Source organism: Danio rerio, chromosome 18 (genome assembly GCF_052040795.2).
Source record: "Danio rerio strain M-AB ecotype USA chromosome 18, GRCz13ab, whole genome shotgun sequence".
In the NCBI taxonomy this organism is placed as follows: Eukaryota; Metazoa; Chordata; class Actinopteri; order Cypriniformes; family Danionidae; genus Danio; species Danio rerio.
In genome coordinates this window covers 19,350,386-19,362,971 of record NC_141038.1, presented here as the reverse complement: position 1 = coordinate 19,362,971, position 12,586 = coordinate 19,350,386, and the positions used below count along the sequence as shown (strand labels likewise).

The 12,586-nt window shown below is 39.6% G+C and overlaps 1 protein-coding gene across 46 annotated transcripts in view; it reads right to left on the bottom strand.

Moving 5' to 3' along the window:
- The window catches only part of znf423 (zinc finger protein 423), a 266,334-nt gene that overhangs the window by 138,696 nt on the left and 115,052 nt on the right, over positions 1-12,586 (bottom strand). For all 46 annotated transcript variants that reach the window (XM_087292379.1, XM_087292392.1, XM_087292390.1 and 43 more), the window contains 1 exon segment: positions 10,800-11,003. Coding sequence is in view for 6 of the 46 variants with exons in the window: in XM_087292373.1 (XP_087148499.1) it covers positions 10,800-11,003 (204 nt within the window). In the remaining 40 variants the exon portion in view is untranslated.

Below are 12,586 nucleotides of genomic sequence, written 5' to 3'. Positions count from 1 at the left end.
TGTGGAGGGGGAAAGGCTTGGGCTCTTTGAAAAGAGTGTGGATTCAGACAGCCTTGCCCATTTCTCTCCATGCGCACGTCCCAGGGGCACTGCTTTTCCTGACATTTCACTTGACAAAGGCTAGCCACACCTGAGCGCAGGGTTAAAACTATTATAACAGCTCTCCCCCTGGCACACTGCCCTTTGGCTCCACTGCACCAAGTGTGTGTATATGTACGTGAGAGTGAGTGAGTGTGTGTGTGTGTGTGTGTGTGTGTGCATGCGCAATTTAGGCCCCTTGAGTGTAAGAATGTGAAAGAGTATGTGGGTCTACAGTAGGTGTGTGTGTACCCAAGGTCTGCAGCTCCAGGGTATATTGACATATAACGCCACCTGACCGCATCTTCGTACTGTATGGTAACAATACCAGCAATGGCAGATCTTGAGGGCTGGACCTTCAGGGGCCCGCTCCACGCCCACACTCGGCCCACGCTAAGCTGGCTATAGGGAGCCAGTGAGGAGTGGAGGAGCACAGCTAGTAGCCACAAACCATAATGGAGAAGCCAGAGACTGAGAGAGCAAGGGAGTTGGGGGCAAATGGGCCAGACTCAACAGGAGGTGGGGAGTGACTGAAAAGAAAATGAGAAAGGGAGAAAGGACACTGCAGGAGAGCTGGAGAGAGGGAGACAGGGAGAAAGAGGGCAGTTTGGGTTATCCACTACAGGGTGAGAGACGGAAAGAGAAGGAGGGGGTGACTGGACTGAATCAGAGAGAACAGACTGTTCCTCATTACCGCGGCTCCCCGCAATGGACCTGGTGATGGCTCTATTCTCCAACGCCCAGGGTCACCAAGGTCACGCCCACCAACCGGGGGTCACATTCTCACACAAAGCCCTAACTAAGAAGCGAAGCAATCGACAGAAGACCAGAACACCTGACCTCCTCCGCCCACAGAGCCTCTGACAAAGACCTTGTCCCTGCGGAAAACCAACAAAGGGCAGCCATCTTAGAATGGACCTACGCACTAGCACAATCGTTCAACGGGAATGGAGTTAGCCTCAACTGACTTGAGGGCTAAAAGTTGAGCAGTCAACATCCAGGAATGGAAAGTTTAATTTAATCTGCAGAAAATTCATTTCAAACTAGTGCACTTCCTGAGGCGCGCACAGATCTTTATGTATGAATGAGTCATATTTATGCATTACTACATGAGTGTGTTATGGAAAAAAAGAGAGCTGTTTTGAACTCTAAAACAAAAAGGACGTGTGGACAGAGCTTGCGCAAATAAGCACGGTATGAATTATGCAGATTGGTGTGGATGAGTACCAAAAGAAATAGATTTGTAATTGTGTACTTTGATTATCTGTACATTTATTTGCCTGTACACACCCTTCGTATAGCCAATGAATACAAATGAGTGTGTTTGGTGGCAGGAATATTAACTCTCTCTCTCTCTCTCTCTCTCTCTCCACGAGCGGGAAAAAACGTGTGTGGATATTCCAACAGATTTTGGCTTCTTCCTGGGCACACGCAGACAGACCAAATATTTACTCTCCCCTCTTCCGCCCGCCTGCTCGACACAGCAGCCGAGAGAGAGAGAGAGAAAGCAAGAGAGAGCGAGAGATAGAAAGAAAAAGAGAGTTACATTTTTAATCGGCTGATTTTTTCCCTCCGAGAAGGCAAGCTGAATACAAGTACGCAGCCGCCAACACACACACGCTCCTTTTTTGTGTCCTTTGGCAAATTCTTTTATTTCGCTCTTGCGTGGAGCAGGAAAGAAAAAAAATGGAGAGAGAGAGAGAGGAGAGGATGGAAGGAAAAGGAAGAGAAGAGAAAAGAGAACGTCCCCACAGAGTTTTTCTCCCTTCCTGGTGCGAGCGCAGGCCCCCACAGAGTCCCTGTGTAATTTCCAGTCCCTCAGAATTCAGGTATTAATAAAGGCCCCATGGGGAACTGCACACAATATAACCCTACATTTTCAGGCATTATGAAAGGACGCCCCCAGGGGTCTTTGGCTCAAATTTCTGAAATGCAGGCATTGTAAAAAAGGCACCCCAGGGGACTCCCCCCGCAATAGAAATCTGCTGAATTCAAAGCATTTTCGGAGTCCTGGTGGGAGCCATTACTCCCTCTGGAAGCACTTTTTCCCTTTTTTCCTCTCTCCTATTTTTTTTTTTTTTTTTTTTACAAAACATGTGTTGCTGACATGTTGACAGATTGCTCAGTGAAGTGTTTAGGTGCATGCACAAACCGAGTCTCTACAGAGACAGAGCACTGCTCTCTGCCAGAGAGAGCCTCTCAACTCTCCCAAAACTGGTGCCATCCATATTTTATAAGAGGGGGAAGAGGAAAATCTAGGGCTAGGAGAGCGAGCAAGAGGGAAAAACACAAGATAAGTAGAGTCACGTATGGTAGAAGGAGGAGAGGAAAGGAAAAAGACACGCTGAAAGACAGCGTCGGGGAAAAAGGAAAAGGAGAGAGAAAAGAACTTCATCGTGAAAAATGAACCCTGTGATGAAAAATGACTTCCAGTGTGCTTTGAAACAACCCTCCTTCGTCTCACCCCCTCCCTTTCTCTCTCTCCCTGCATGCTGTGCCCCCTCCCCTCCCCTCAATCTCTCTCTCTTATGGAGGCAGGGCTCTTGCTCTCCCTGGAAAACCTGAGTTTACAACCAGCTGTGACTGCATTTGTATCTGTGCCAAAGACTTAGTGGAGGAATCTTCAGGCCACCCTCTGGCTCTGAGAGAGAGAGAGAGAGAGAGAGAGAGAGAGAGAGAGAGAGAGAGAGAGAGAGAGAGAGAGAGAAGGAAAATGGAGGGGGTAAGGGAGAACCAACACACAAAGCAGCTCTTACTTTGAGGGAACACGCGTAGTCTGATTTGTGCAAACATGCAGAAGCACATACACACACACACACACACACACACACACACACACACACACACACACACACACACACACACACACACTCATCTGATATAGGTGGCATAAACGCATTCAAAGCAAATACAGCTGACGACACATGTGGCACAAGACAACAAGTTCGGTTGACTCGCAATTTGTAAAAACAAAAAGACAAGTCACCTGCTTGCCTGTAGATGTATGAGGCACAACAGGTTATGCCACCAGAAGCATCCTAAAGATTTTGCTAGCTCAATCAGGGACATGCTTATGTGTCTGCTGACTTTACAGTAGAAATATGGTCATAAACTTCATAAAGACTTTAGTTACATTTTAAACTAATAAAATATACATTTTCAACACACTTTTTTACCAGAAATTTGATTTTTCAAGCTTAATGTTGACACCCTGAATTGTTCCAAATTTGCCTGTTGATGGAAAAGGGTACCAGACATACAAGACATACAAAATCTATAAATTCGAAATTAAAATAATAAAAAGATCGAAATTAGATATTGTAGCTGTCAAAATGCACTACCTGAGAAAAGTCTTGTTGCCTATTCATGTTTTTGGAACAACAAACAATAACTTGACTTATAGTTGATTATTTGGTATCAGAAGTGGCTTATATGAAAGGAAAAGCCCTCTAGATATCACTTTTTGTGTCATCTTATTGTGGAGGTCTGCATCCATACATATCAGCAAAGAATCAAATCCCTTATCAATAAAGTCATCTGGAATGGCAAAGAAAGCGTTCTTGCAGGACTCCCAGAGTTCATCAAGATACTTTGGATTTATCTTCAATGTCTCTTCCATCTTACCCCAGACATGCTCAATAATGTTCATTTCTGGAGACTGCGCTAGCCAATCCTGGAGCACTTTGACCATCTTTGCTTTCAGGAATTTTGACGTGGAGAGTGAAGTATGAGAAGCAGCGCTATCCTGCTGAAGAACTTTCCCTCTCCTGTGGTTTGTAATTTAATGGGTGGCACAAATGTCTTGACACCTCAGGCTGTTGTTGTTGCCATCCACTGCTGCAGATCTCCTAAATGCCCCCATTCTGAATGTAATCCCAAACCATTATTTTTCCTTCACCAAACTTGACCGATTTCTTTGAGACTCTTGGGTCTGTGCGGGTTCCATTAGGTCTTCTGCAGTACTTGTGATGATTAGGATGCAGTTGAACAGATAATTCATCTGAAAAATCTACCTTCTGCCATTTTTCCAAATGATCAACTAGAAGTCAAGTTATTTTTTTCTTGCTCTTACAACTGGGATCGAAGACGAGACTTTTGTCAGTTAGTATACAGCACATTATATGTTGTATTTAGCCTGGAAAAATAACTTGCACATTTACACAAAACTACACTGATTCTTTAATTACTCTAAATGCAAGAAAGCATATTATTAACCAACTTTGTCCTTTCTCAGAACAGAAATATCAAGTTACAAACGACTCTGCTCTTTCTCTGCAGGATGGAGGCAGAAGGAAAATGATCTGCAACTTTAATAAGAGTTTTGGCCTCCCTGGATTCAGCTGCTGTTGTGACGACAGGCAGGAGCTGGGGGGTCTTCGGTTGGCCCCGACAGACATACGGACGGGTAGAAGGAAGGATGGATAAGTGGAAAAGGGATATGTATTCATGGCGTGAAGTGCCCTGGGCGAGTGTGTGTTTAGTGGAAGAATGAAGGGGGTGACTGCTTTCTCAAGGGACCGAACCACCCCGAGGCCTCGTCACACACCCCCATTACACTTCAACTGCCTGCCAGACACACAACTCCCCACCTAGCCTGCCAGCAGATGAGAGGGCACATAGCTCAGTGTGTGTGAATGTGTCTATAGGAGTATGTGTGTGCATCGAATGTTACAGAACTAAAGAGATAGACTGAATAGAATACAACTACCAGGGAGAAAGCCAACATTGACATTGCCAAGATTCAAAACGTCACCAAACATCTTTAGAAATTGATAGATAATATAATTAAATTCAAGCAAAATATTGCAAAGACAATTACAACCTACAAAATTTCATCCAAATTTCTCTCATTTTTGCTTTTCTTGATTTTTCCTTTTTTCAAAATTTTGTATTTAATATTTTTCTATAACATATAAATTTGGGTGTACAAGATTTTGGACCATTATTTTGCTGAATTAGCTCTAGATTTGTCTTCAGTACTGACTAATCTAGTGTATATGCACAAATATAATATTGTATGGCTTCCTATTAAAATATGAATTTAAAAGATAGATTTGTGAGGTTTGTTCTTTTATATGCTGAGCACTGTATATAATAAATAAATAAATTATATATTAAATACTCTAGTCTTATTAAACATACAAATTGAATTAAAATATATTTGAATACATTTCAAATAAATGTATGCAAATGATCTGAATAAAGTTTTTAAATCTAAAATTATACATACATAAAATATTTCAACTAAACATAAATTAACATTAATAAGAAATAATAAGAAATAAAAAGATTAATAAAAAGAATCAATAAAATAATGTATGAATATAAAAAATGTGTAACACTTTACCTTCAGAAAAACAGATTTTTGACTCAAAACATCATAATTTTTGTAATCTGACTTAGCTTGTATTACTTTTTATAATAAACATAACATTTTTTATAATTACAGATTTTATTTAATAATTTTGATTGCAATTATTTTTTTAATTATTTAATTTAATTTAATTATTTGTTTTTCATAATTTTTTTTTTTCATTTAATTTTGTGAAACTGAAATTAAACTATTAGAAACCCATGTGGAAAAATGTTTAATTAAATTTGCAACATGAATATTTTAAATCTAAATCTAAAGAGGAGCGAACTAAAATCCTAACATAAAATTACATCTCCCTGTCAGGGCTGTGGCCTAGGGGTGAGCCAACTAGAGGCCCATGCAAGTTTGAATCCAGCTGGTGACATTTACTGACCCCATTCCCCCATTTTCTACCCATCATTTCCTGTCCTGTCTTGACTACACCTATAAATAAAAGTGGCAAAAAGGCCAAAAAAAAAGAAGTAATTTGTCTTCCCTCCCTCTTTTCTTTCTTACTTTCTTTCTTTCTCAACACTCTGACAGTGTGAGCTGTGTAGAGCTATTTCTACTGACTGCAAACCCCCCTCCACCACCACTACTTGCTCTCCTCTCTCTCTCTCAGTCTGTCTCTCTGGAGCGCTTGCCGTTCCCCTCAGTCTTCTGAAGGCGGGTTAATTAGCACTCGCCTCCTATTTGTATCTGACAGGTGGAGAGCCCGCCCCCCCAGCTGACTGACAGCTCTCTCGTTTACCCACACGGCTGCCTGCTTCACTCAACCATTCTCTGGCTTACTCCCTGAAGTCTCTCAGTCTTCCTCGTCCACTCTCCTTCACACATCTCCACGTTCATTTTCCATACAGATCAAAACATGAACCGATCGGGTAAGAAATGGGTCAAAGGATGTCATCCAATGAATGTTCATTTCAAGAGCTCAGCTGCTGTGCAGTGGTCACCTCTGTGTATGTGTGTGTGCCTCCTGCTCCCATATGAGTTCAGGACGCTTGCAGGGTGGTCATCACTTCTGTGATCAGTGTTGACCAATAAAGGAGCCACATATAGGCAAAAAGAGACAGAGAGGACACCTGAACTGATCCACAAGCTGTGCTGTGGAGTCTAAGTACGCCTCTTTCTTCGACTGAGCCAAAACCTAGGAGGCTACAGGGCCTTCTGTTCCAGACTACAGAGGGAGGGGTCAGCTGCATAGCGCCACAGGGGACACGTGGAAAGGGGGCGAAAGGGAGAAAGACAGAAAGACAGAAAGAGAGAAAGCGAGAGAGTGAGGTGAGTGTTGTTAACAGCCAGGGCCCAACCTTGGCCGGTTGCAGGGCAGTGGAGCGGAGCAGCGCAGTGAATGTTCTCCATTTGATCTGAGGTTTTTTCCAAGCGCTCCTCAGGGAGCCAGTGTTCCAGATTCCTCCTCCAGTAGAGCCTCCCCTCAGAATCAGCCCACAGTACGACACTCTCACACACACACACACACACACACACACACACACACACACACACACACACACACACACACACACACACACACACACACACACACACACACACACACATATATATATATACACACACACACACAAGTATATATAAATATACATACACTTTTCCGTATTACCCACACACATTCACATACTTGTGCACACAAACACTAATCCACACTTCTGACCCGATAGACTCACACACAGACAAATATAAACACATGCAGACAATATAGTGCAGTCCAAAGTGCACACAAATTGCAAACTTACACTGTAATCCTGTAAACAGACATGCTGTTGGAATGTGGGGTCATTTACACTACTGTTCAGAAGATCATGGTTGGTAAGATTTCTAAAAGAAACAATTCTTTCATTTTGGGTTCTATTTTTAAAGAACATATTCAAATGATTGTTTGATAAATGCATTAGCTTTTTCAGATATTTTTAAGACTCTTTAAGTTTTTGTTATTGCTAATAAGAAGTGTATGGAGCATCAAATCAGGGTATTATAGTGACTTTTGAATGTTCGGGAGACTGGAGTAATGGATACCAAAAAATGGGCTTTGCCATCACAAAAACAAAATTACACTTTAACATATATATATATTACAAGAAAAACGTTAGTTTAACTTGCAATAGTATTTTACAGTGTTACTGTTTTTATACTGTTTTTTCTTTGGTTTGAAAAATGCAGATTTGGTAAGTCAGAGAGAGAAATGTATGTGTCACCATTCAAAAAATTAAAGCACAGCTTTTCGCCTATAATGGCTTATTTCTAATCGTTATGAATTAAAATAAGGATACATGACAGCTGAGCAGGACTCTGACCAATGTGAGGAGAGTTTACTCACACGTGGCTTGTTTTAGCTATTTTGGTTTGTTTAGAAACTTTGCCGTGTGAAAGCAAACCAAACCCAAAGCAACATTGTAACAATTTTAATCCCTGTTTCAGAACAAAACAATCGATCTACAGGTGTGAAAGCCCCCTTAGTGGCTGATCCTTATATGTTATGCACAAATAAAACTATTCATTTAAAAAAAAAAAACAGAGTGGTCCATAAGTCTGGAAATTTGGTTTCCTTCTAACTTACCATGTCATATTACGACTATAGTGAGTGAAAATATTATTTATAAAATAACAGCAACATTTGAGCTCTGTAAACTCCAAATCTAAAAGCTCAATGAAGCAAGAACGTCTGTCAAAAGGTCACACAATCGATCTGAGAATGACCTTGAGCTGTGACTTCATTAAATCATGTTTCTTCATTTTATATCCTAATCTACAAGTTTCTATGTAGGCTTAAAGGTTTGTATCCCAGATTTTTAGTGCAATAATCAGAATTGGAGCCAATCTGTAAACTGCCTCAGTGAAACCAAGCACAACCAGTTAAAGTGATATCTAAGACAAAGTAGGAGGAGATGGAAATGCTGAAAGTTGAGTGTAATGGGGGAAGGCAGAACCAAAGACATTTGGAGGGACAGAAAGGCAGACGTTCCTCGTCTCCAATATCGTCTCCTGTGGAACTCATATTAGCAGCGATCAATGGCGACGAGGGAAAAGAAGAAAAAGAGAAGGATAGAGAGACGAGAAAGAAAATGATGCTAAGGATGGGTAGCGACCATATCTGAGGTTATATTATTGTTGAAAAGCTAAACAAGAGGAAGGTGCACAAATACGAGGCGGACACGCTCAAACACACACATGCACGCACAAACACATGATGGGATTCCAGGTGTAATTCTATAGCCGCGGTGTCTTCTGTTAAGGGAATAGAAATTTCATTTTGTGGCGTGGCGTGGCACAGCTCTGCTCGAGAATATTCCTGCTCTGACGGGCATGCGGTCATAATAATAACCGTAAATTGATAGAGTGGCTTTATGAGCCTTCTGCTGGTGTGCTGATATTGGCCAGGCTCTCCTTGGGGCCATGGGAACCATCTACTGCTCTCCACAACATGGCCTCCCCTCTCACACACACACACACACACACACACACACACTCGAACACACAAAATGGCGTGTGTTTGTCCCTTATCAGATGAAGTCACAAGTAGCATGCTACTCTCCCCCCCCACTGGACCAGCTCCCAGGAGTGTGTCAAGAACTTGAAAGGGTTTGTAAATGATTTATTATTTACTGCTCATCACAGTATTACATTTTTAAGTAAAAAAACAAGACATGCTATTGAACTAATATTAATTTAATAATCTGCATTGTAAAATAAACTATAATGCTGTTAGTTCAATGAAATAAGTCTTAAGGTTGTGTAGGATTCATATTACTGTAATTAAAAGTAAACTAAACCAATACTGATATGGAAATCAAATAAACCTAAATAGTAGCATAAAATAAGGAAAAAAATATTTCACATTTACATTTAAATGCAATCACATCAAATATAAATATAAATAAAGAATATATAAATAAAAAGGAAGTTCCAGACACGGCTCCAGATTATTCTGTTGATCGCACACACTCCTGGGAACAACTGCATTTTGTCATTTCATTTCACTCTTTGTTTTTCCCCACCAAAACACAACATGCAGCTCTCTGATGACTCTAAAACTGAGGTCGCCTCCAAAATCCAGGGCCTAGATTTCATTACTTTTTTGTAAGTTGCCAAAAAAAAGGCACAAGATGAAGGAGAGGGTTTGATCTCACTGTATTGTATCCTCTTAGAAACTTGTGTGCTCTGGTATGAGCCAAGGATATGAGCAATCCACCAGCATCATATGATGTGACTTTGAGAATTTATACAGGTACTGCAAGATTCAATAAACACAGCACATACGACTGCTGGAGTGACATGCTCTCTCTCTCTGTATATCTACCTCTCCCCCTCTTCTCCTCAGTTTTTATGCTCGTTAAGGAGAGGCCCTTGATTAATCTGCTAGGAAGCAGATGCCCCTGCAGGGCCGCTTTCAGCGTTTCATTAATTACCGCGATTGTAATAACGGCTATTGTGTGCGTGTACTCCGTGTTAGCTTTAAAACACCACTCTCCTGAGGGAGCATACTGACTCCAGAACAGCCAACGGCCTCTGAGTAACCCCAGCATCTCGGAAACTATACCAACTTCTGCCTCCTGCCAATATGATTTGCCTCAGAAATAAAAAAAATAAAGCCATATAAAATTATTGTGCCAAAAGCATATTCACAAAAAAAATGCATTTACTAAGCCCTCATACCTTGTGCCATTGTGTGGATAAACAGGTAGTTGTACCTGCAAATGTAATGTCATTTTTGTATTCATATTGTATGCAAAGATTGTATTAGGGTGACATGGTGGCTCAGTGGTTAGCATCGTCACTTCACAGCAAAAAGGTTGCTGGTTTGAGTCCAGGATGGGTGAGTAGGCATTTCTGTGTGGAGTGTGCATGTTCTCCCAGTGTTTGCATGGGTTTGAGATGCAGCTGTAAGAGCATCCGCTGTGTAAAACATATGCTAGATAAGTTAGCGGTTCATTCCAATGTTGCGACCACTGATGAATAAAGGGACTAGGCTAAAGGAAAATTAAATAAATTTTTTACTCAAACAAAAAGCTTATACAAAAGAATATATTTTGAAGAATGCTAAAACCAATAGCTATCGACATCCATAGTATACTATGTGGAAAAAAAACACTATGGAAGTCAATGACTAGCAGTTTCCAACATTCTTTTAAACATCTACTGTGTGTTTCAAAACCTCAAGTAGATCTGGAAAAAGATAAGTAAATGATGACAGTTTTTATTTTTATGTGAACTAATGCCTTTAAACTATTTCAATCTTCATCCTGGGTTATTAAACTAGGATCGGACAACATGGGAGGATACACAGAGCGATAAAAAAATACATCTTTAAAGACGGTGTGGAAATACAACACAGACTCACACACACACAAACCTGCTGGGCAGTGGTTGGTACGGTGCTCGGTCAGATCTGCCAGGCACTCAAAGTCCTGTTGGCAGTTGTCACAGGTGAAGATGGAGTCGTCATCTAAATCCTCCTCTCCCACCCTCTCGTCATGACTGGTCACACTCTGCTCTCCGTCTTCACCCACCGCCCGGCTCTCCTTCCTATCAGAGTCTCGCTCCGATACTGCTGCATCTATGTATACACACAAATACGCAGAGAGAAAGAGGCAAGAAGTGAGGTCAAGGGATTGCCATTGACAGGTGAATCAAACTATACTAATTATTTCCTGACTGTTACGTGTTGTACTTCATATATGTGCTGATGCAGTGCTTTTGCAAATGTCACGGGGAGCAAAACTTACTGTACTTGTCAAAGACTTAAATCAATAAAAGAAATAAATATATACAAGCGGGTTGTATAAACTGTTGGAGAAGCAATTTTGGAAATGCCAAGACAGTGGCTAGTCAACATAGTCTTTTAAAAGAGAAATCAGCTACTGTACACCATATGAACAAATTCAAATACACATAGATTATTTATATATATATATATATACACTACCTGTCAAAAGTTTTTTTTTTCCCCATGTTTTTTTAAGAAAATAATTTTGTTCATCAAGGTGGCAAATAATAGTTAAACAGTTAAATATTTATTCAAATTTGAAATAACTGCTTTTTTAATGTATGTAGTTTAAAATAAAGTTATTACTCCAGTCATTATTGCTCATAATAATATTAAATTAATAATATTATTAATAATAGTAATAGTAAAACCAATAATTAATATTATAGTGAATTTTGAAGGACCAAGTGACTTTGAAGACTGCAGAAATGAAGCTTATAATCACAGGAATAAATTAATAATTTAAATTATAAACTACTTTTGAACAGTTATTTTTTAGTGCAATAATGTTTCACAATTTTACATATTATTAATATACATTAAATTGTGAAACGTTATTGCACTATAAAATATCTGTTCAAAAGTAGTTTATAATTTAAACTATTAATTTATTCCTGTGATTATTATAGGCTTCATTTCTGTAGTCTTCAGAGTCACATGATCCTATCACTATAATATAAAATAATTGTTTATAAATGCTCCTAAAGCTTTTATTAGTTATTTTGGATTATATATATATATATATATATATATATATATATATATATATATATATATATATATATATATATATATATATATATATCCAAAATAACTAATAAAAGCTTTAGGGGTTTGTCTAAATACATTTTACTAATAATGTAGGATGTGTCTAGAGTTGCTGAAGTTTACCCTGCGCGCTGCGGTTTTTAAGAAACTTCTTTTGTGCGTCAATCTTGTCAATATTATTCAAAAAGGTAATGATTCGCACTCATCAAGTAATTGCTTCGTACTCTTTTTATTTTTTCTTCTTACATTCTTGGGGTGATTTAAAGACACAAACGTTTCGGCACAATGCCTTCCTTTCTTACTACTTATGTAGGAAAATATGTAATTAATAAAGTGTCAAAATCATCTACCTCAATATTACGAAGTAAATATAATATAAGAGAAATTCAGATGGGGAGAGAGAGACGAGTAGGGCTGTGCGATTAATCGAAATCAAATCGAAATTGCGATTTGAAACGTTGCAATTAGCTTATCGCAAGAGGCTGCGATATGAAATTATTATGTATTATTTAATTTCCCCTGCCCAGAACAAACGTGTGACAGCCATTTGTGTGTGATAGTTAGGACTAGACAGAATCTGCGGACAATTTTTTGCTATTTCTGCA